The following is a 23,051-nucleotide window of genomic DNA, read 5'->3' on the forward strand; positions in this document are numbered from 1 at the left end:
TGGTCAGACTCGCTGACTTTGTTGATGCATGTCATCGATCCCAATTGCGTGGATCAAAGGATTGTCTGATCCAGACCCGATTATTTACAGACCGCCGTCATGTAGCTGGACTTTATTGCTGCGTGCGCGCGTGCGTGAAGGTGTTTGTCTGGGTGTCGTCCCGGGATACATCTGGTAAACTCAGATCAGGTTCAGCCCAACACGTGTTCATCTCACGTCTCGCTTCGCAGATGCTGTTGTATCGTTATCACTGGTTCTCAATGGCGTGGCTACTTTCACACCTACATCCCTGTGACAGCTTTCATGGTTCAAGTTGAAACATCGATACAACCAGTAACATGTGTTTACAGTTGGGACAACTTTGTAAATATCCCTTTTGCAGTCATTGAAGACAATTTTGAATCCTTGCAAGGCAGATCATGCAGCGATTATCGCACATCCGTTATGAATCTCACTTTAGCCAAGTTAACAAATCGTAGTTGTTTTGGGGAGGAGGGTAAATAATGCAAAAGTTTCATTTTAGTGTTATTGCGTTTTGTTCGTTTGTTATTTAACGACGTATTCAGCAATGATCTAGCTATATGTCGGCGGTCTGTAAAAAATAGAGTCTGAACCAGTGATTGACATTATGAGCATCACTCCACGCAATTGGAATACGATGACCTGCATCAACCAAGTCAGCGAGCCTGACCACCCGATCCTGTTAGACGCCTCTTAAAAACAAGCATAGTCACCTTTTACGGCAAGCATGGGTTGGTGACGACCTATTCTATCCCGGATCTTGTTAGTGTCGGTGCCATGTTATGCGGTTAGGGAGCATTTCCGCTCAGGCGTAATACTAACAAAAACGTGTGTGTGTTGTGGTGGTGAGGTGAGTGGAGTGTGTGTGGGGGGGGGGGGGGGGGGGGGGGGGGAACAGTACGTTGTTGTGTGAACATTACCTTTGATATTCGTTTTTTTAAAGTTACATTTAGGAGGTAAACCTACTGTGTTTTGAAATTTGATGTAGTCTCACCGTAGAGTAGATAACTCTTTATTACAATTTGGAACCTCGCGCTAAAACGCTCGGTAAACACGGTAGGTTTATCTCCATTCTACCATGACGGCAACAACGCTTTGAAAACGGCGCTCTCTTGCAACGCGTAACAACACAGGTGCATAGGTCCGCAATCATAGAACATTCCGAAAAGTGGTCACAGGTAGTTATATATGTAACAATTATTACTAAAGTTCAAGATTAAAAACACTTTAGTCGTGAGTAGTTCATAATAAGTATTCAAAACACAAATAATTGACAAATAACACTCCAAACTTTGTCCAAAGAGAGATGTTTTAATTTCTACCAAACTGTTGTACACTGTTGTACACTGTGGACTGGCTGTCATTTCTCGGAATTTTGCGAGAGAGGTCATTTCTTGGAAATCGAACATGCCATCATTTCTATTGGAGGGGTGACAGGTTATAGAAAGAGGTTTTAAAATGCTAAACGAATATATTTCTACAACAAACTTTATGTATTAACATTCTATTATACATTTAACATGTGTAAGTGTTATTAGTTAGTTAGCAATTACCCCCAGTAAACAATAATAAAATCAAAATAAATGCATCTCCACTCCGAACTTGGATGTGGCAGAACTTGACCTACATCACGGTTACTCACACCTCCCAGCTGTCAATGGCAGACAATCTTGTGTTTACATTCTATGTAACGAGTTATAGAATGAAGCAAGATGACAACCCTGATCTATGATGTGGTTCAACATTAACATGTAGATTATCTGGGATTGATTGAGCCTGCTGGTACATCCATATGATTACCAATGTGACTGTGTATGACAGAACGGGGAATCTGCATGGTGTGACCTGTCAATTTCAAGATTTCACGGATCCAAAGCCAGATAGTGACAGAACTTAGGCATTTGTGGCCCAGAAATAGTTGATCGTGTATGATTTTCTTAATTGTGCGTGTTCTGAAATGAATTTCGTCATGTTTGATAAGCTGTCACTTCAGTTGGGACATTGTTTTCGTGGACCTTCGAATAGGAGTGTTTTCTGATGGACTTTCAAATCCCCTCCGGCCAAATCTAACGATGGTGGTTTACGGAGATGGCAACGAACATCGATCACTACGACAATATACTGTAACGCCTATACTTTTAACATAGACTTACGACTGTTTTAGCGCTACGATCCCTTTGTGAAACGGGCCCCTGGCTGGTATTATAGACAGCAGGTGTATTGGGGAAATAAAGATTCGTATTACAGCTTATATGGGGGTGGTCGATCGGCAGCCATTTTTTATGAATCGATATGTAGGCTTTCTATGTATTCGTGCGCACGTTTTTTGTGAAAAGGCCTAAGATAATTGAAAGGGGTTTCCGTAGCAAAAAGGAAACCTCTTTTTAACCAAGCAGAATCAAGCATTCATCAATGTCATGGTAGAATCATTTATGTCCATCCCACTCACGGCATGACTTCTGCCATCTCATAAACGGCATAACTCCTGCCATCTCACTCACGGCATGACTTCTGCCATCTCACAAACGGCATATGACTCCTGCCATCTCACTCACGGCATGACTCCTGCCATCTCACTCACGGCATGACTCCTGCCATCTCACTCACGGCATGACTCCTGCCTCACTCACGGTATGACTCCTGCCATCACACTCACGGCATGACTCCTGTCATCTCACTCACGGCATGACTTCTGCCATCTCACAAACGGCATATGACTCCTGCCATCTCACTCACGGCATGACTCCTGCCATCTCACTCACGGCATGACTCCTGCCATCTCACTCACGGCATGACTCCTGCCATCTCACTCACGGCATGACTCCTGCCTCACTCACGGTATGACTCCTGCCATCACACTCACGGCATGACTCCTGTCATCTCACTCACGGAATGACTCCTGCCATCTCACTCACGGCATGACTCCTGCCTCACTCACGGAATGACTCCTGCCATCTCACAAACGGCATGACTCGATCCTGCCATCTCACTCACGGCATGACTCCTACCATCTCACATACAGCATAACTCCTGTCATCTCACTCACGGCATGACTCCTAGCTGCCATCTCACAAACGGCATGACTCGATCCTGCCATCTCACTCACGGCATGACTCCTGCCATCTCACTCACGGCATAACTCCTGCCATCTCACTCACGGCATGACTCCTGCCTCACTCACGGTATGACTCCTGCCATCACACTCACGGCATGACTCGATCCTGCCATCTCACTCACGGCATGACTCCTGCCATCACACAAACGGCATGACTCCTGCCATCTCACAAACGGCATGACTCCTGCCATCTAACTCACGGCATGACTCCTGCCATTTCACAAACGGAATGACTCCTGCCATCTCACTCACGGCATGACTCCTGCCATCTCACAAACGGCATGACTCGATCCTGCCATCTCACTCACGGCATGACTCCTACCATCTCACATACAGCATAACTCCTGTCATCTCACTCACGGAATGACTCCTGCCATCTCACATACGGCATGACGCCTGTCATCTCACTCACGGCATAACTCCTGCCATCTCACTCACGGCATGACTCCTGCCATCTCACTCACGGCATAACTCCTGCCATCTCACTCACGGCATGACTCCTGCCATCACACAAACGGCATGACTCCTGCCATCTCACAAACGGCATGACTCCTGCCATCTAACTCACGGCATGACTCCTGCCATTTCACAAACGGAATGACTCCTGCCATCTCACTCACGGCATGACTCCTGCCATCTCACAAATGGAATGACTCCTGCCATCTCACAAACGGAATGACTCCTGCCATCTCACATACGGCATGACTCCTGTCATCTCACTCACGGCATGACTCCTCTCATCTCACTCACAGCATGACTCGATCCTGCCATCTCACTCACGGCATGACTCCTGCCATCTCACAAACGGAATGACTCCTGCCATCTCACTCACGGCATGAGTCCTGCCATCTCACAAATGGAATGACTCCTGCCATCTCACAAACGGAATGACTCCTGCCATCTCACATACGGCATGACGCCTGTCATCTCACTCACGGCATAACTCCTGCCATCTCACTCACGGCATGACTCCTGCCATCTCACTCACGGCATAACTCCTGCCATCTCACTCACGGCATGACTCCTGCCTTCACACAAACGGCATGACTCCTGCCATCTCACAAACGGCATGACTCCTGCCATCTAACTCACGGCATGACTCCTGCCATCTCACTCACAGCATGACTCCTGCCTCACTCACGGAATGACTCCTGCCATCTCACAAACGGCATGACTCGATCCTGCCATCTCACTCACGGCATGACTCCTGCCATCTCACTCACGGCATAACTCCTGCCATCTCACTCACGGCATGACTCCTAGCTGCCATCTCACAAACGGCATGACTCGATCCTGCCATCTCACTCACGGCATGACTCCTGCCATTTCACAAACGGAATGACTCCTGCCATCTCACTCACGGCATGACTCCTGCCATCTCACAAATGGAATGACTCCTGCCATCTCACAAACGGAATGACTCCTGCCATCTCACTCACAGCATGACTCCTGCCATCTCACAAACGGCATGACTCCTGTCATCTCACTCACGGCATGACTCCTCTCATCTCACTCACAGCATGATTCGATCCTGCCATCTCACTCACGGCATGACTCCTGCCATCTCACAAACGGAATGACTCCTGCCATCTCACTCACGGCATGAGTCCTGCCATCTCACAAATGGAATGACTCCTGCCATCTCACAAACGGAATGACTCCTGCCATCTCACATACGGCATGACGCCTGTCATCTCACTCACGGCATAACTCCTGCCATCTCACTCACGGCATGACTCCTGCCATCTCACTCACGGCATAACTCCTGCCATCTCACTCACGGCATGACTCCTGCCATCACACAAACGGCATGACTCCTGCCATCTCACTCACGGCATGACTCCTGCCTTCACACAAACGGCATGACTCCTGCCATCTCACAAACGGCATGACTCCTGCCATCTAACTCACGGCATGACTCCTGCCATCTCACTCACAGCATGACTCCTGCCTCACTCACGGAATGACTCCTGCCATCTCACAAACGGCATGACTCGATCCTGCCATCTCACTCACGGCATGACTCCTGCCATCTCACTCACGGCATAACTCCTGCCATCTCACTCACGGCATGACTCCTAGCTGCCATCTCACAAACGGCATGACTCGATCCTGCCATCTCACTCACGGCATGACTCCTGCCATTTCACAAACGGAATGACTCCTGCCATCTCACTCACGGCATGACTCCTGCCATCTCACAAATGGAATGACTCCTGCCATCTCACAAACGGAATGACTCCTGCCATCTCACTCACAGCATGACTCCTGCCATCTCACAAACGGCATGACTCCTGTCATCTCACTCACGGCATGACTCCTCTCATCTCACTCACAGCATGATTCGATCCTGCCATCTCACTCACGGCATGACTCCTGCCATCTCACAAACGGAATGACTCCTGCCATCTCACTCACGGCATGAGTCCTGCCATCTCACAAATGGAATGACTCCTGCCATCTCACAAACGGAATGACTCCTGCCATCTCACATACGGCATGACGCCTGTCATCTCACTCACGGCATAACTCCTGCCATCTCACTCACGGCATGACTCCTGCCATCTCACTCACGGCATAACTCCTGCCATCTCACTCACGGCATGACTCCTGCCATCACACAAACGGCATGACTCCTGCCATCACACAAACGGAATGACTCCTGCCATCTCACTCACGGCATGACTCCTGCCATCTCACAAATGGAATGACTCCTGCCATCTCACAAATAGAATGACTCCTGCCATCTCACAAATGGAATGACTCCTGCCATCACACAAACGGAATGACTCCTGCCATCTCACTCACGGTATGACTCCTGCCATCTCACAAATGGAATGACTCCTGCCATCTCACAAATGGAATGACTCCTGCCATCTCACAAACGGAATGACTCCTGCCATCTCACTCACGGCATGACTCCTGCCATCTCACAAATGGAATGACTCCTGCCATCTCACAAACGGAATGACTCCTGCCATCTCACTCACAGTATGACTCCTGCCATCTCACAAACGGCATGACTCCTGTCATCTCACTCACGGCATGACTCCTCTCATCTCACTCACAGCATGACTCAATCCTGCCATCTCACTCACGGCATGACTCCTGCCATCTCACAAACGGCATGACTCCTGCCATCTCACTCACGGCATGACTCCTACCATCTCACATACAGCATAACTCCTGCCATCTCACAAACGGCCTGACTCCTGCCATCTAACTCACGGCATGACTCCTGCCATCTCACAAACGGAATGACTCCTGCCATCTCACTCACGGCATGACTCCTAACTGCCATCTCAGTCACGGCATGACTCCTGCCATCTCACTCACGGCATGACTCCTGCCATCTCACAAACGGAATGACTCCTGCCATCTCACAAACGGAATGACTCCTGTTATCTCACAAACGGCATAACTCCTGCCATCTCACTCACGGCATGACTCCTGCCATCTCACAAATTGAATGACTCCTGCCATCTCACAAACGGAATGACTCCTGCCATCTCAGAAACGGAATGACTCCTGTTATCTCACAAACGGCATGACTCCTGCCATCTCACTCACGGCATGACTCCTGCCATCTCACAAATTGAATGACTCCTGCCATCTCACAAACGGAATGACTCCTGCCATCTCACATAGGGCATGACTCCTGCCATCTACAAAAGGAATGACTCCTGCCATCTCACAAACGGCATAACTCCTGCCATCTCACTCACGGCATAACTCCTGCCATCTAACTCACGGCATAACTCCTGCCATCTCACTCACGGTATGACTCCTGCCATCTCACAAACGGCATAACTCTTGCCATCTCACTCACGGCATAACTCGTGCCATCTCACTCACGGCATAATTCCTGCCATCTCACTCACGGCATGACTCCTGCCATCTCACAAACGGAATGACTCCTGCCATCTCACAAACGGCATAACTCCTGCCATCTCACTCACGGCATGACTCCTGCCATCTCACTCACGGCATGACTCCTGCCATCTCACAAACGGCCATTTCTGGTGCCCCCCATCCTGATATTGCTGGGATATTGCTTAAAGCGGCGTAAAACCATACTGCTTATGCAGACACTTGAGTTTTCCAAAATATTGTTTGGATAAACCAGGGTATTTTTTTCCATCCTCGAGTATCCAGCATATCATATCATAAAGGAATGGAGATATAGTACGCTGTATAATCGAGGGTGACGTTTTCGGTAGTCCTGCTCTATGAAATATACTAGAAACTTAATCGGGGCGAACCGAGATTCGAACCCACAATCATGACTTTTTGGCGTGTCCAAGGGACGCAACTCTGCACAGAGACGGCGCCTTAGACAACTGGGCCACCCGTTCACCCGAAACGTAGAGGATAAGCCTGTTATGTAAACAAAAGTGTACCCTTTGTGTACATAACAGGCCTCTCCAATCCAGTACAACTACATCTGATGTCTGCTCTACTGTATAAACATTGCCTCCTACCTGTATATATTCGTGTCAACCTCATTCTGTATATCACCTGCTTGATAACGGTGTTAGAACCTACAACGAAACGTCGCTCTTAATTGTAATTAAGAAGTTGTTCATCCATAAATCCAATCTTTACTTATATTGGACGAGTGATGACCGCGGAAAGATGACAGAGGGTGTCATTATTTGCATGGCATTGAGTGCAGTTTGAAATTTTAACTCTGATTTTTCTTATAAAAATCTAATATCTCCAGTAATGGGTTTATTTTTGAGGACAAGAAGATCTTTTTCAGAAAGCTTCGCAAAACAATAGTAACATTGTTACATTTTTTCGATATATCCATTAGATATTGTTCTAGTCCCTATACAACATGCCATTACCGCAACAGCCTAACTTTTCGGGCCTACAGTCAAAGGGGAGGAATAATTTGAATAGGGTCACGTGACTAGAGACATTACCTGAACCATCTTGTCATTACCACAACATCTTTCTGCTTGCAGCTTCTCTAATTTACCTACAATATAAGTATGATAATGCATCTATAACTTTAAGTTCACGTTGATTCTGATTCGCATTTTGGAGTTATTAGTGCACAGTTTTATTTTTATATTTATAAAAAAAAGAACACTTTAGAATCCTGTAAAGTACATAATTTGTGATTTATTCACCTTGGTGCGCCCTTTGGTATTGAGTATATAATCAAACCAGCGATAGAAACTAACAGTTTTAGTCAACTATAGTCATTATTGATAACATCTAGCGAAACCTTTAAAAATGGCAACTTTCTACTAGTCCTTATGATACCTAAACTATTGTGCAGTTTGGCAAGGACTACAGGACAAGTGCCATTTTCTAACGCTGCAAGCCCTGTATCAGCCAGCGGGGCACGGGTGGCCCAGTCGTCTGAGGCGCCGCAATTCGCTGCGCAGAGTTGCGTCCCTTGGGCAGGCCAGAAACAAGCTCATAGTAGTATATAGAGAGCTCCGCTAACAGGCTATCACTGTGAGGAGCTTGCGCCAGAAAACTATGATTGTGGGTTCGAATCCCGGTTCGCCCCGATTATGTTTCTAGGTTTACCATACCCGTGCTCGTGGGTTTCACCGAAGTGGTAGCGTCCGAGACCTGCATCACTTCGGGCTTTCCTCCCATTAACGCCGTGATATAACTGGAATTATGTTAAAAGCGGCGTTAAACCCAATTCACCCACTGTATCAGCCAGCCTGGTTCCCTGGGTCTGCTGCGCTGAGTGTAGCGCCACGCAGCATACCCAGGAAACCAGTTTGTATATCAGCAAACTACTACAGTAGACATAATTCGGTGATAATTCGAACTTATTAAGATTTATGCCGAAGGTATTAATTATATATATTGTGGTAATGACATTGGAAGGTTGAATTCTTAGGTTCACCTTTTTTCACCTTTGTTATTGTGCAACTTCGCTGCTAATCGAGTTTTTCTTGTAAACATTAATTAACATCAGTTGCAATAATTATGCCAAAACAAATACAAATAATAAGTTATCCAATGTGTAATGCAAGCATGATCAATATTGCTAGTGTTGGTAGAATGACGTATGAATGTCGTTTAGCTATAATATATTATAATCATAGTCCTACAGTCCAGTCTGCCGATTTACTGAATTCGGTGCTACAATGATGTCTCCCCAACACATGGAATTCTCCCTTGAGGGCACTTCCTGTACAGTCTCGGGTCGTTTCCGGAGGGTGGCAGTCATCCTGTTTGTTGACATCGCATTGTTTACCGTGTTCACGATATGACAGTTGTCACCAGACACCTGTAAGAGATGGCCAACAAGAAAAAAGCGTAAGTTGAAATTCTCTGTGGTAATCTTTTCCTTCCAAACGTCGACCGTTAGATAGATTAAATTTGGGTAGATTTGCTTCAATCTGCGTTCTATATTGAGGCCGATGATTCAGACACACATGGCTTTTACACAAGGTGCGTGTGGAACATCATGCCAGTGACCAAACAAACCTTGAGTCACTGAGCTAGTAGTGCTCAGCTGTAAGAGGGTCAAACAACATGTCACTGGCTAGACTACCCGTTAAGATCTGGACAAGAACTGGTCTTCTCCAAACGATGCTTGGCGTAAGAAGCGACTCATGATGATAGGGTGGTCAGACTCGCCGACTTGGTTGATGCATGTCATCGTATCTCAATTGCGTGGATCGATGCTTACAAGATCCATCACTGGATTATTCTTGTCCAGACTCGATTATTTACAGACCGTCATGTAGCTAGAATATTGCTGAGTGTCGCGTTAAACAACAGACAAACAAACAGTGTCAAGACTAGTATCCTATGAAGTGGTTGAGCTTGTAGTGCTAGTTGTGATCAGCTATTAACAGCTGGTTAGAGAGTCCACATTAAGGCTGGAAAAAGTCCAAATTTACTACCTGATTACCTGCCCCTTCTTGGGTACCCTACCCACCTAGTTCGTCAACCATCATTTTGGTACCCATTATTTTCCTTTAAACACACCGTGACATCACACGATATATGTTATTATTGCATAACATTCAGTCACCTAACTTAAAATACCTGGTTTGAAATATTTCATGTCCGGTTAAAATTATTTTCTTCATGAAAATTTGTTATATGAACAGACGATTTAACTTCTCTTATCCACCCCACCCCCACCCACCCCTTATAATTTTAAGATTATATAAATACAACAAAACACAGGGGTATTCTGTAAACTGTTGAGGCACTCAACATTAAATGCTGGAATGTGGGAAGGTTTGCAGTCACATGATCATCACATCCTACCGGGTACCGATATGAAAGAGTTCACCCCTTAAGCAGCCATGAAAGAATGTCAAAAATGTTGTTTACTTTGTTTAATTAAAAGTTTCGGGCAACTAAGAATTCAACCAGTGCAAGTGTTTATTTTTTTGTTCATTGTCTTTGGGCAAGTGGATTTTGAAAAGCCCTGAGTCTGATGTGACTGTTTGGTCACGTCCACTGGCTTGTGGACTTTGTGAAGACTGCCTTATCAAGGAGTGACCTTCACCTTTAATCCAATTTTTCCCTTCTGACCTTTCAGTGACCTGAAGGTCATCATCATGGGCGACTTTGCTGTGGGGAAAACTTCACTCATCTGTCGATACATTGAGGGAAAATTCAAAACCCAGGAACCGGTATATATATCATGAAATGTTTTCTTACTGATGAGTGAGTGAGTGAGTATGGTTTTATGCCATTTTAAGCTATCTTCCAGCAAGATCACGGCAGGGCCAGTGCCGTACCCAGCATGTTTTTTTTTTATAGAAAACAGTTTTATTTGAATCATGAAAATACAAGTTGGGGACAAGTGATACTTGTACAAATATTTGTCCCCCCCTGTCAAAAAAGGTTAACTACGGCCTTGGGACACCAGACATGGCCTTCACAGATATTGTAGAAGTCTTGTGTGATGTGTTGTGTGCAGTGTGGAATGTGTAGTTACTTGTAGTGTGTACAATGTGTTGCGTGTTATGTGTTGTGAGTTATTCAATCTCATTAAAATCAGATCTTAATTCTCGCTACCTCTAAACAAAGATCTGAGGACATCCCATTATGGGTCACGTCAGAACGACCTTTCATCCAACCAATCAGAGCGTCGCTTACCAGATCATGAAAGTGACAGTTTGAATGTGTTTTCTAATCATGCAACCTCGAAAACTTTAACAAAGGGCATTCTGAACGATAGTTACAGGCTTAACGACTGAATCCATACAATCTAGACCATCTATTAGCAGTTCCAAAATGTTCTTTTGTTCAGTTTTCAAATTTTAATTGAGAATTTGTCAAATATGTTTCGAAGCGTAGTCGCCAATTTGAAATTAGTGCCGTAAAGCACGAGAAAGCTGGATCGATGTTTACAGTGTCAATCACTGGATTATTCTTGTCCAGACTCGATTATTTACAGACCGTCATGTAGCTAGAAATTAGTGCCGTAAAGTGAGAAAGCTGCCTTCTGATTGTCGGCTTCTTGTCAGTCGTTCCATTTGTCCGTCAAAGTTTGCGCAAACTTGGTCTGACATGACAAGTTATGGGATTCCTCAGATCTTTGTTTAGCAGTAGTGAGAACTAAGATCTGATTTTAATGAGATTGTGTGTTATTATATGTGTGTACAACAGTATTGTTTGAGAGATTCCTACATACAATGATTAATAAAGCAGTGGCACTTCCGGCAGGCATGTCAAGTTGATGTCAGGTTGTGGTGATACTTATCATTGAGATGCTGTTAACAGTTTTGTGTTCTTGACCTGCACAAATTGGTTTCTTTCAGAATGACAAGTTTCAGACCTTCTGATCCCCAATACCCCCATCTCACATAGCTAATAATGTTTAAAGAATTCTTTGCCCAGATCCAACTTAGCCCCCTAAATAGCCTGATTTTAAACATGTTGTTGACAGACAATCGGAGCTGCCTTCTTCCTGAAACAGTGGGGCCCCTACAATGTTGCTGTGTGGGTACGTACATGGACACACCAACAATGCTCATGATGTCAATCACTAGATTGTCTGGTCCAGGCTCAGTTATTGACATGTTGTCATCACATACTGTAAATCTTGAAATTAACGCGAGTGTGAATTAAATGCGAAAAATGTGAATGGTCTTTGCTCGCATTAATTAACTTCACATTTATGTCTCCAAATGACTATCAACAATAAGACGGCCTCACTGCACACATTGGATTGCGGGAATACCAATTTTATTATTAACACAAAGCAGTAGTTGTAACAAGTATATAACAATGTCATTCAAAGAATAGCAATTACACAATGGGCATGGGGTGAGTTATCACTGCTGGGGTCAATAGTTCTACCCATTCGTGTCAAGCTCGTTGACACCTTCTCAGCATACCAATCAGTGAACTGTTGTTGGTTCATATATTTTATTGCCTTTGAACTTCCTCAATGCCAGTCAGCAGAGTAAACATATAAACTGTGTGTTGTGTTTAGGAAAACACTGTTTATTGTTTTTACGTAAGTGCTTTACTCAGTGCTAATAAGCGCTGCTATTTGCTGTTTGATTGGATTAAGGTAAGGATATGTATCCTTCCACTGGGGATGGGGTGGGTGGAGTCACATTGATATTGAGTCACATTTTTGGCTAGGGGTCAGCAGTCGTATAAATTTGGAGACGCATTAATTTCCAGATTTACAGTAGCTGGAATATTGCTGAGTTCTGCATTCAACAAACCACAAACAAACAGACACGTATACAACGAGGATTAATGAAGCTAAGCCAATCCATGTTATAAATGTAACTGCATGCAAGCTTTAGAGTCCATGATAAAATCTCTATCACTTATCTCTATTTTACTTCAAATTAAAGTCTCTTCTCTGGTATTAAGTGTTTACTGCAAACACGTTATCAATTGTCTATCACAATACTGGACTATAATCACTGATCATTATTTAAACTTGAACTTTAAAACACTTTAAAGTCAATCTGAGTATCTGGCTGGTGGCTTTATCACACGACTGCTGACACGACCATGACGTTGACTCTGACGATGACGGTGTAGTTGATGACAGTGGTGACTTCACTGGCCGTTGGAACAGTGTTGTGTTGTTGGATGTTATAGGGGGATTCCATGGGAGTATGGCTTCTTTCATTGTTGTCAAAACACAATTTCAGGGGGTTAGTTTTATTTGTTTTCAGGAGATCTCTCAGCCACTCTCGACATGGCTGTGATTGAATCTTGGTTTCAGGAGACTCCTGACATGGCTGTGATCGAATCCTGGTTTCAGGAGACTCCCGACATGGCTGTGATCGAATCCTGGTTTCAGGAGACTCCAGACATGGCTGTGATCGAATCCTGGTTACAGGAGACTCTCGACATGGCTGTGATTGAATCCTGGTTTCAGGAGACTCCCGACATGGCTGTGATCGAATCCTGGTTTCAGGAGACTCCAGACATGGCTGTGATCGAATCCTGGTTACAGGAGACTCTCGACATGGCTGTGATCGAATCCTGGTTACAGGAGACTCCTGATATGGCTGTGATTGAATCCTGGTTTCAGGAGACTCCCGACATGGCTGTGATCGAATCTTGGTTACAGGAGACTCTCGACATGGCTGTGATCGAATCCTGGTTTCAGGAGACTCTCGACATGGCTGTGATTGAATCCTGGTTTCAGGAGACTCCTGACATGGCTGTGATCGAATCCTGGTTACAGGAGACTCCTGATATGGCTGTGATTGAATCCTGGTTACAGGAGACTCCCGACATGGCTGTGATTGAATCTTGGTTACAGGAGACTCCCGACATGGCTGTGATCGAATCCTGGTTTCAGGAGACTCCAGACATGGCTGTGATCGAATCCTGGTTACAGGAGACTCTCGACATGGCTGTGATCGAATCCTGGTTACAGGAGACTCCCGACATGGCTGTGATCGAATCCTGGTTACAGGAGACTCCTGACATGGCTGTGATCGAATCCTGGTTACAGGAGACTCCCGACATGGCTGTGATCGAATCCTGGTTACAGGAGACTCCTGATATGGCTGTGATTGAATCCTGGTTACAGGAGACTCTCGACATGGCTGTGATTGAATCCTGGTTTCAGGAGACTCGCGACATGGCTGTGATTGAATCCTGGTTACAGGAGACTCTCGACATGGCTGTGATTGAATCCTGGTTACAGGAGACTCCAGACATGGCTGTGATTGAATCCTGGTTTCAGGAGACTCCTGACATGGCTGTGATTGAATCCTGGTTTCAGGAGACTCCTGACATGGCTGTGATTGAATCTTGGTTACAGGAGACTCCTGATATGGCTGTGATTGAATCCTGGTTACAGGAGACTCCTGACATGGCTGTGATCGAATCCTGGTTACAGGAGACTCCTGACATGGCTGTGATTGAATCCTGGTTTCAGGAGACTCCTGATATGGCTGTGATTGAATCCTGGTTTCAGGAGACTCCTGACATGGCTGTGATTGAATCTTGGTTACAGGAGACTCCAGATATGGCTGTGATTGAATCCTGGTTTCAGGAGACTCCTGATATGGCTGTGATTGAATCCTGGTTACAGGAGACTCCTGACATGGCTGTGATTGAATCCTGGTTACAGGAGACTCCTGACATGGCTGTGATTGAATCCTGGTTACAGGAGACTCTCGACATGGCTGTGATTGAATCCTGGTTTCAGGAGACTCTGGACATGGCTGTGATTGAATCCTGGTTTCAGGAGACTCCAGACATGGCTGTGATTGAATCTTGGTTTCAGGAGACTCCGGACATGGCTGTGATTGAATCCTGGTTTCAGGAGACTCGCGACATAGCTGTGATTGAATCTTGGTTTCAGGAGACTCTCAACATGGCTGTGATTGAATCCTGGTTTCAGGAGACTTGCGACATGGCTGTGATTGAATCTTGGTTTCAGGAGACTCTCGACATGGCTGTGATTGAATCTTGGTTTCAGGAGGCTTGGTTTATTTGGAATAACTGTTATAGTTTGATGAACCATCAATAGGGGTATTTCAGAGATCCAACAATGCAAGATGTGGATCCTGACCGTCGTCCTTTGCTTTCTTGAACAATCTTTTCACAGTTTGTACGGTTTGCTCTGCCAACCTGTTTCTTTGAGGGCAGTGAGGAGACGACGTCTTGTGTTCAAATCCATATTCTCTTGCGAAATCATGAAACTCATAATTTGCATACTGTGGTCCATTGTCTGTCATTACAGATTCTGGAATCCCATGCCTTGCAAAATGTTTTTTCAGGACGTTGATTGTAGTTACAGCCTTCATGTCATGTAGTTTGGAGACCTCAAAATACTTTGAGTAATAATCAACCACAATGATGTACTGTTCTCTTCCCAGTTCAAATATATCTGATCCAACATCTTGCCACGGTCTGTCAGGTTTGTCATGCTGAATCAACGGCTCTCGTTGTTGATGATTCCTTTAGCAACAACACCCACCACGCCAGCTTGATACTAAATCTCTAATCTATGCACATGTGCTTGGCCAGCAGAGTACATCAGGTGCACGCCGCAAACAGGAATTTTTCTCAACATTACTCAGTGCATACTTGTAGGTACGATGATGCATTCACCTTTCAACATGAGTCCATCTTGGAATGAAATCAATTCCCGAGTATTCCAGTATGGCTTAATGTCCCAATCCACCTTGTTAGCATCAGGCCATCCATGAAGAACATACTCCTTTAGTTTTTGTAGAGAACTGTCATTTTCTGTTTCCAATCTCATTTCGGACCATAGCTACCATCTCCTTCTCAATTTGCGAGTACTCCCGTTCCGCAGGTTTGAGTGATCTGGAAGCATATGATACAGGCTGTTCATCTCGAGTGATACATGCTCCAACTCCATGTGATGATGCATCCACTGAATGCTTGATTGGAGAGCTGACATTGTAGTATTTCAATGTTGGTGAATTTGAGATCACTGTTGTCAGGTTGTCGAAACACTTCTGCTGTCTTTCTGTCCACTCCCAGGCAACATTCTTCTCCAAGAGCTGTCAAAGAGGCTTGTTAATTGATGAGAGGTTTGGTATGAATTTTCCCAAATAATTGACCATTCCCATGAATCTTTGTAGATCTTGTTTATTCTCTGGAGCTGGCATCTCTGTGATTGCTCGAAGTTTATCTTCACATGGTTTCAGGCCTTCCACACCAAATGTATGTCCAACGTATGTTACTTCCTTCTGCCTGAACTTGCATTTCTCTTTGTTTAGCTTCAAGTTCATATCAGAACACTTTGTCAGCACTTTTTCCACTACTTTGTCATGTTCTTCCACTGTCTTTCCCCAGATCAAAAGGACATCAGCTATGCCGTCACATCCATCAATATTCTCAAACATATGTGGCAATGTTCTATGAAAAATCTCTCGAGCACTGCTAATCCCAAAGGGTAATCTTTCAAATTTATACCTGCCGAAAGGTGTATTAAAGGTGGTGAGCCAGGTACTTTCTTCATCCAGTTCTATCTGGTAAAATCCAGATGCTGTGTCCAGCTTCGTGAATACCATTGCTACCCTTCAGGTTAGCTGCAACTTCCTCTACAGTCTTCATCGGGAAATGTTCACGAAGTATAGCTTGATTCAAGCTGTGAAGATCAAGGCAGATCCTTACTTTTTTCTTGTTTGGTTTTTCTACAACGACAATTGGGCTGACCCACTTTGTTGGTTTTGTTACCCTTGTTATTATGCCAGCTTTCTCCATTCTGTTCAATTCAGCCTTCACCTGATCCTGGAGGGCATATGGTATCTTCCGTGGTGGCTGAACTACTGGTGTTACAGACTCGTCCTCGTTGACGTGATGTTTCATGCCCTTGATCTTCCCAAGCCCCTTGAATGTAGACTCGTCCTCGTTGACGTGATGTTTGATGCCCTTGATCTTCCCAAGCCCCTTGAATGTAGACTCGTCCTCGCTGACGTGATGTTTGATGCCCTTGATCTTCCCAAGCCCCTTGAATGTAGACTCGTCCTCGTTGACGTGATGTTTGATGCCCTTGATCTTCCCAAGCCCCTTGAATGTAGACTCGTCCTCGTTGACGTGATGTTTGATGCCCTTGATCTTCCCAAGCCCCTTGAATGTAGACTCGAACTCGCTGACAGGATGTTTGATGCCCTTGATCTTCCCAAGCCCCTTGAATGTAGACTCGAACTCGCTGACGTGATGTTTGATGCCCTTGATCTTCCCAAGCCCCTTGAATGTAGACTCGAACTCGCTGACGTGATGTTTGATGCCCTTGATCTTCCCAAGCCCCTTGAATGTAGACTCGTCCTCGTTGACGTGATGTTTGATGCCCTTGATCTTCCCAAGCCCCTTGAATGTAGACTCGAACTCGCTGAGTATCTGTGATGTATCAGCTTTCTCTTTTTTTTCAACTGTGAACATCCGCTTGTTAAAGTTCGTTTCCATGAATGAAGAAAGTCCTAGTAGTGGCTGTTAGTCTCTGTCGACGACGACAAACTCCACAGGAAACATCTTCTTCTTGTATTCGACAACAATATGTGCTTTACCCATCGGTTCCAGTTTGTGTCCGGAATATGACACTAGCTTTGCCATTGATCTGGTAAGCATTCTTCCTCCAGGCGATTTGTAAAATTCCTTTGACATGACGTTACATTCAGCTCCAGTATCCAGTTTCAGTGAAGCTTGGTTTCCACAAACTTCAACATCAATTTTCCAGTCTTTTTCTCTGTCTTTTCCGTTTGTCAGTGCATCTATGAAGAAAGTTTCTTCTTTGCTTCCATCAGAATCTTCAGATTCATAATCTGTCATGTCATTTTCCAGCATGTGAACTTTTTCTTCCTTGTATCCTGTTGATTGAAACAACAAACACGTGCCAAGTGATTCTTCTTGCCACAATTTCCAAATGTTTCACCATATGCAATACAATTTCCTTTTCTGTGTTTTCTTCCACAAAAATAACAGTCTTTTACATTTGTGTTTCTTTCCCTCTCTTCATACATGTCCTTGAATTTGTGTTTTCTTTATTTTGATGGGGATTTTGGTGCTGCTTTTTTCCTTGGATTCTTTTCGATATTTCATGAATTTGTTTTTCTGTTTCTCCTGCTAACTCCTTCAACTGTGATGCACTTGCTTCTGCGGCCCTACAGACGTCTATCGCCTCATCTAATGTTAAGTCCAAGTCACGCAACAGTCTTACCCTAACTTGATCACTGACAATTCCACAAACAATGCGATCTGTCTTTGCTTTATTTCTGAGATCAGTAACATAATTGTCTATAGATTCATTGGGACCATGATTTCTGGTGTTGAACAAATGTCTCTCATAGGCAACATTTCTTCTTGGGTTACAGTAAGCTTCAAATTTCTCATAAATTGGCTCTAATTTTGTGTTGTGAAAGTGTTGTAAATATTCAAAGCATCAGTTCCAAGCACATGAAGCAAAGTATTTGCCTGCACTCATCCTTCTCAGCAGTACCACTTGCAATCAGATAAATCCTAAATTGCTGCTTAAATCTTCTCCAGTTTTCTGCCAAATTGCCCTTCAAACTCAGTCCAGAAGGTGGGCTTAATTGTTCCATTTCCAGTTTACTTCTGACACCATGTAAGACATCAATGACCAAGACAGGTGTAGGACATCAATGACCAAGACAGGTGTAGGACATCAATGACCAAGACAGGTGTAGGACATCAATGACCAAGACAGGTGTAGGACATCAATGACACTTTAATATGTCAGACTCAACATGTGATTGAGTCCAAGGGAGATTCCCTGGTTTTAGATTCGAATCAACTTGACATGCACAACATGCACAACATGCACAACATGCACAACATACAACCCAGTTAAGTCAACCTGCATAAGCATTCTATGACAAACACTAGCCATTTTATTACAACCCATTCTAAACAGCGTTTGTTATTCTTTTTAAATACTCTTGAGTCAATGGTCAGTGTGTACAAGATCAAAAGCCAGAAGCATAAGACATATAACAAGGGTTTCAAATGGCCGTTGGTCACCGGTCATAGACCGATAAAATTTCTATTTGACCGATGGTTTGTTTAAGTTGTCAGACTTTTGACCGATAGAAATGCTAAGCATGGGGTCACATGTGTCATAATTTCATGATTAGAAAGTAAATAGTAAGGATTATTCCCACTTACGGTATGGATTTTAATGACTAATGAAATGCTCTCATAAAGTTTCGTGTCAAACGAGATATTGTACAGTACACATATTCTCCTGTTTTCGAGCAGAGCTTTCAGCATCATATATGCCTTTACTATTATTCATGACAATACAAATATCATCGGATCACAGGTTTTCGGACATCTGATGATCACACATTTTCTATCACAACACTTGCACTGTGCGCAGAAGCTATGCCCGATTTTTTAAAAGTACTGATTTAACTTTAGACTTATTGACTTTAGCCATTGACTTATTACATTTCTTAGGTCCAAGTCATTGACCTGTTTGCAGCCTTTGGTGTCAAAATCACTGATATGTATTATCTGGAGTAAGTTATAGTAAGTGAGTTGGGTTTAATGCTGCTTTGGACAGTATTCCAGTTATATCACGGGATGTCGCCTTAATTTTTGGAAGAAAGCCCGAAGTGATGCAGCTCTCAGACGTTTACCACTTTGGTGAAAGCCGTGAGCCGGCATATGGTACTGAGTCTACTGACAGACTAGAACATTATCAGGACGAGGCGTGTTCGAACACAATATCCTAGGTTACTGGTGTGCCCCAGGCAGCACCTAATTAATGGTTGGATTGAAGAACAAGGACACATTGTCTCAAATTACCAAGAATCAACACTTTCCACAATTGGAATCCCTGCTTAGATGGTCAATCTGTGAAGCAGGTTGTAAACATTTCAATCTTATACTGACTTAATATTTGAAAAGAAAGTGTTTTACTCGGATATGACAAAAGAATAATCCTGTAAAAATCCATGATAATGTTTGCTGGAAAATGTTATGTTTAAGAAAAGAATTATGATAAGAAAAGAATTATGATATTTCAACAAGTCCTTGTCAGATTGTCATTTATGTAAAAAATGCGCAACTGTAATATAATAATTCAACAATAAAAAGTTATAACACCATTTACTGGCATTCTGACCTCATCACTGGCTTGTAACTTGCATGGGTGTTGTTTTTCTATATGTGGCTTACACTTTCTTAACTTGTTTGTAAGATCAACAGTTGTAAGTTTGTAATGACTGTTGCCATGGTATCATTAATGGCTTTGTTTGTTGTTCCAGGACACGGCAGGCGATGAGCGCTACACCGGCCTCTCCAACTTCTACTGCCGCAACGCTGGCGTCGCCATCCTGGCCTACGATATATCCAGTGACAAGTCATTTGAATCTCTCTGGTAATACATGACAAGTAACTTGAACCTCTGTCACATAACAAGTTACTTGAACCTCTGTCACATGACAGGTTACTTGAACCTCTGTCACATGACAGGTTACCTGAACCTCTGTCACATGACAAGTTACTTGAAACTCTGTCACATGACAAGTTACTTGAACCTCTGTCACATGACAACTTTCTTGAACCTCTGTCACATGACAAGTTACTTGAACCTCTGTCACATGACAACTTACTTTAACCTCTGTCACATAACAACTTACTTGAACCTCTGGTGTCACATGACAACTTACTTTAACCTCTGTCACATAACAACTTACTTGAACCTCTGGTGTCACATGACAACTTACTTGAATCTTTGGTGTCACATGACCTTTTTTAATTCTTCAGGGCAAGATTTAACCCCTTACTCTCTGCTGCACATGAAGACTGCCTCAGGGTTGTCGTGGGAACCAAGCTAGACCAGGTCACACCCACATCTCGTGCGGTTACCATTGAAGAAGGAGTGAAGTTAGCCAAGGAGCTTAACGAACACCTGGATATATCCAAACTGCTGAAAGCCCCCTACTTTGAAACTTCCAGCTTGAACGGACATAATGTGAAGGAGCTGTTTGAGTGTATATTTCAGTACCGACTACCGATTAGTGATGGAGACAGAACCCGACAGGTCAAGGACACAGTGGATCTGTATGAGACTGGCAGCTCCGGCTCAAAGAAGGGCGGTTGCTGTTAACGGTGTGTGGAACAACAGCCATAGTGTGTACTTGTGTGACGTCACTCAGCCATAATGTGTACTTGTGTGATGTCACTCAGCCGTAGAGTGTACTTGTGTGACGTCACTCAGCCATAATGTGTACTTGTGTGATGTCACTCAGCCGTAGTGTGTACTTGTGTGATGTCACTCAGCCGTAGAGTGTACTTGTGTGACGTCACTCAGCCATAATGTGTACTTGTGTGATGTCACTCAGCCATAGTGTGTACTTGTGTGATGTCACTCAGCCATAGTGTGTACTTGTGTGACGTCCCTCAGCCATAGTGTACTTGTGTGACGTCACTCAGCCATAATGTGTACTTGTGTGATGTCACTCAGCCATAGTGTGTACTTGTGTGACTTCACTCAGCCATAGTGTGTACTTGTGTGATGTCACTCAGCCATAGTGTGTACTTGTGTGATGTCACTCAGCCGTAGTGTGTACTTGTGTGATGTCACTCAGCTGTAGTGTTTACTTGTGTGATGTCACTCAGCCATAGTGTGTACTTGTGTGATGTCACTCAGCTGTAGTGTGTACTTGTGTGATGTCACTCAGCCATAGTGTGTACTTGTGTGACGTCATTCTATAGTGTGTGCTTCTGTGTGATGTCACTCAGCTGTAGTGTGTACTTGTGTGAGGTCACTCAGCCGTAGTGTGTACTTGTGTGATGTCACTCAGCTGTAGTGTGTACTTGTGTGATGTCACTCAGCCATAGTGTGCACTTGTGTGATGTCACTCAGCTGTAGTGTGTACTTGTGTGATGTCACTCAGCCGTAGTGTGTACTTGTGTGATGTCACTCAGCTGTAGTGTGTACTTGTGTGATGTCACTCAGCTGTAGTGTGTACTTGTGTGATGTCACTCAGCCATAGTGTGCACTTGTGTGATGTCACTCAGCCATAGTTTGTACTTGTGTGACGTCACTCAGCCGTAGAGTGTACTTGTGTGATGTCACCCAGCCATAGTTTGTACTTGTATGATGTCACTCAGCCATAGTGTCTACTTGTGTGACATCACCCAGCCATAGCGTGTACTTGTGTGATGTCACTCAGCCGTAGTGTGTACTTGTGTGATGTCACTCAGCCATAGTGTGTACTAGTGTGACATCACCCAGCCATAGCGTGTACTTGTGTGATGTCACTCAGCCGTAGTGTGTACTTGTGTGATGTCACTCAGCCGTAGTGTGTACTTGTGTGATGTCACTCAGCCATAGTGTGTACTTGTGTGACGTCACTCAGCCATAGTGTGTACTTGTGTGATGTCACTCAGCCGTAGAGTGTACTTGTGTGACGTCACTCAGCCATAATGTGTACTTGTGTGATGTCACTCAGCCGTAGAGTGTACTTGTGTGACGTCACTCAGCCATAATGTGTACTTGTGTGATGTCACTCAGCCATAATGTGTACTTGTGTGATGTCACTCAGCCGTAGAGTGTACTTGTGTGACGTCACTCAGCCATAATGTGTACTTGTGTGATGTCACTCAGCCATAGTGTGTACTTGTGTGATGTCTCTCAGCCGTAGTGTGTACTTGTGTGACGTCACTCAGCCATAATGTGTACTTGTGTGATGTCACTCAGCCATAGTGTGTACTTGTGTGACTTCACTCAGCCATAGTGTGTACTTGTGTGATGTCACTCAGCCATAGTGTGTACTTGTGTGATGTCACTCAGCCGTAGTGTGTACTTGTGTGATGTCACTCAGCTGTAGTGTGTACTTGTGTGATGTCACTCAGCCATAGTGTGTACTTGTGTGATGTCACTCAGCTGTAGTGTGTACTTGTGTGATGTCACTCAGCCATAGTGTGTACTTGTGTGACGTCATTCTATAGTGTGTGCTTCTGCGTGAGGTCACTC

General features: G+C 44.3%; 1 protein-coding gene across 2 annotated transcripts; it reads left to right on the forward strand.

Moving 5' to 3' along the window:
• The first annotated feature begins 9,275 nt into the window (after positions 1–9,275).
• Positions 9,276–22,775, forward strand: LOC124126549 (ras-related protein Rab-20-like). Of its 2 annotated transcripts, XR_007219885.1 has the most exons (6): positions 9,276–9,430; positions 10,674–10,767; positions 12,030–12,086; positions 20,335–20,447; positions 20,837–21,235; positions 21,298–22,775. XR_007219885.1 is itself a non-coding variant. In XM_046490015.2 (5 exons), exons 1-5 carry the CDS (start codon positions 9,411–9,413, stop codon positions 21,177–21,179), a joined length of 627 nt encoding a protein of 208 aa, XP_046345971.1. In that variant the 5' UTR covers positions 9,276–9,410; the 3' UTR covers positions 21,180–22,775. The 2 variants fall into 2 exon arrangements, 1 of the variants encoding a protein (XP_046345971.1); XM_046490015.2 differs by having other exon boundaries at positions 20,837–22,775.
• The last annotated feature ends 276 nt before the right edge of the window (positions 22,776–23,051 follow it).

Source organism: Haliotis rufescens, unplaced genomic scaffold (assembly GCF_023055435.1).
Source record: "Haliotis rufescens isolate VD_foot unplaced genomic scaffold, xgHalRufe1.0.p SCAF_1, whole genome shotgun sequence".
Lineage (NCBI taxonomy): Eukaryota > Metazoa > Mollusca > Gastropoda > Lepetellida > Haliotidae > Haliotis > Haliotis rufescens.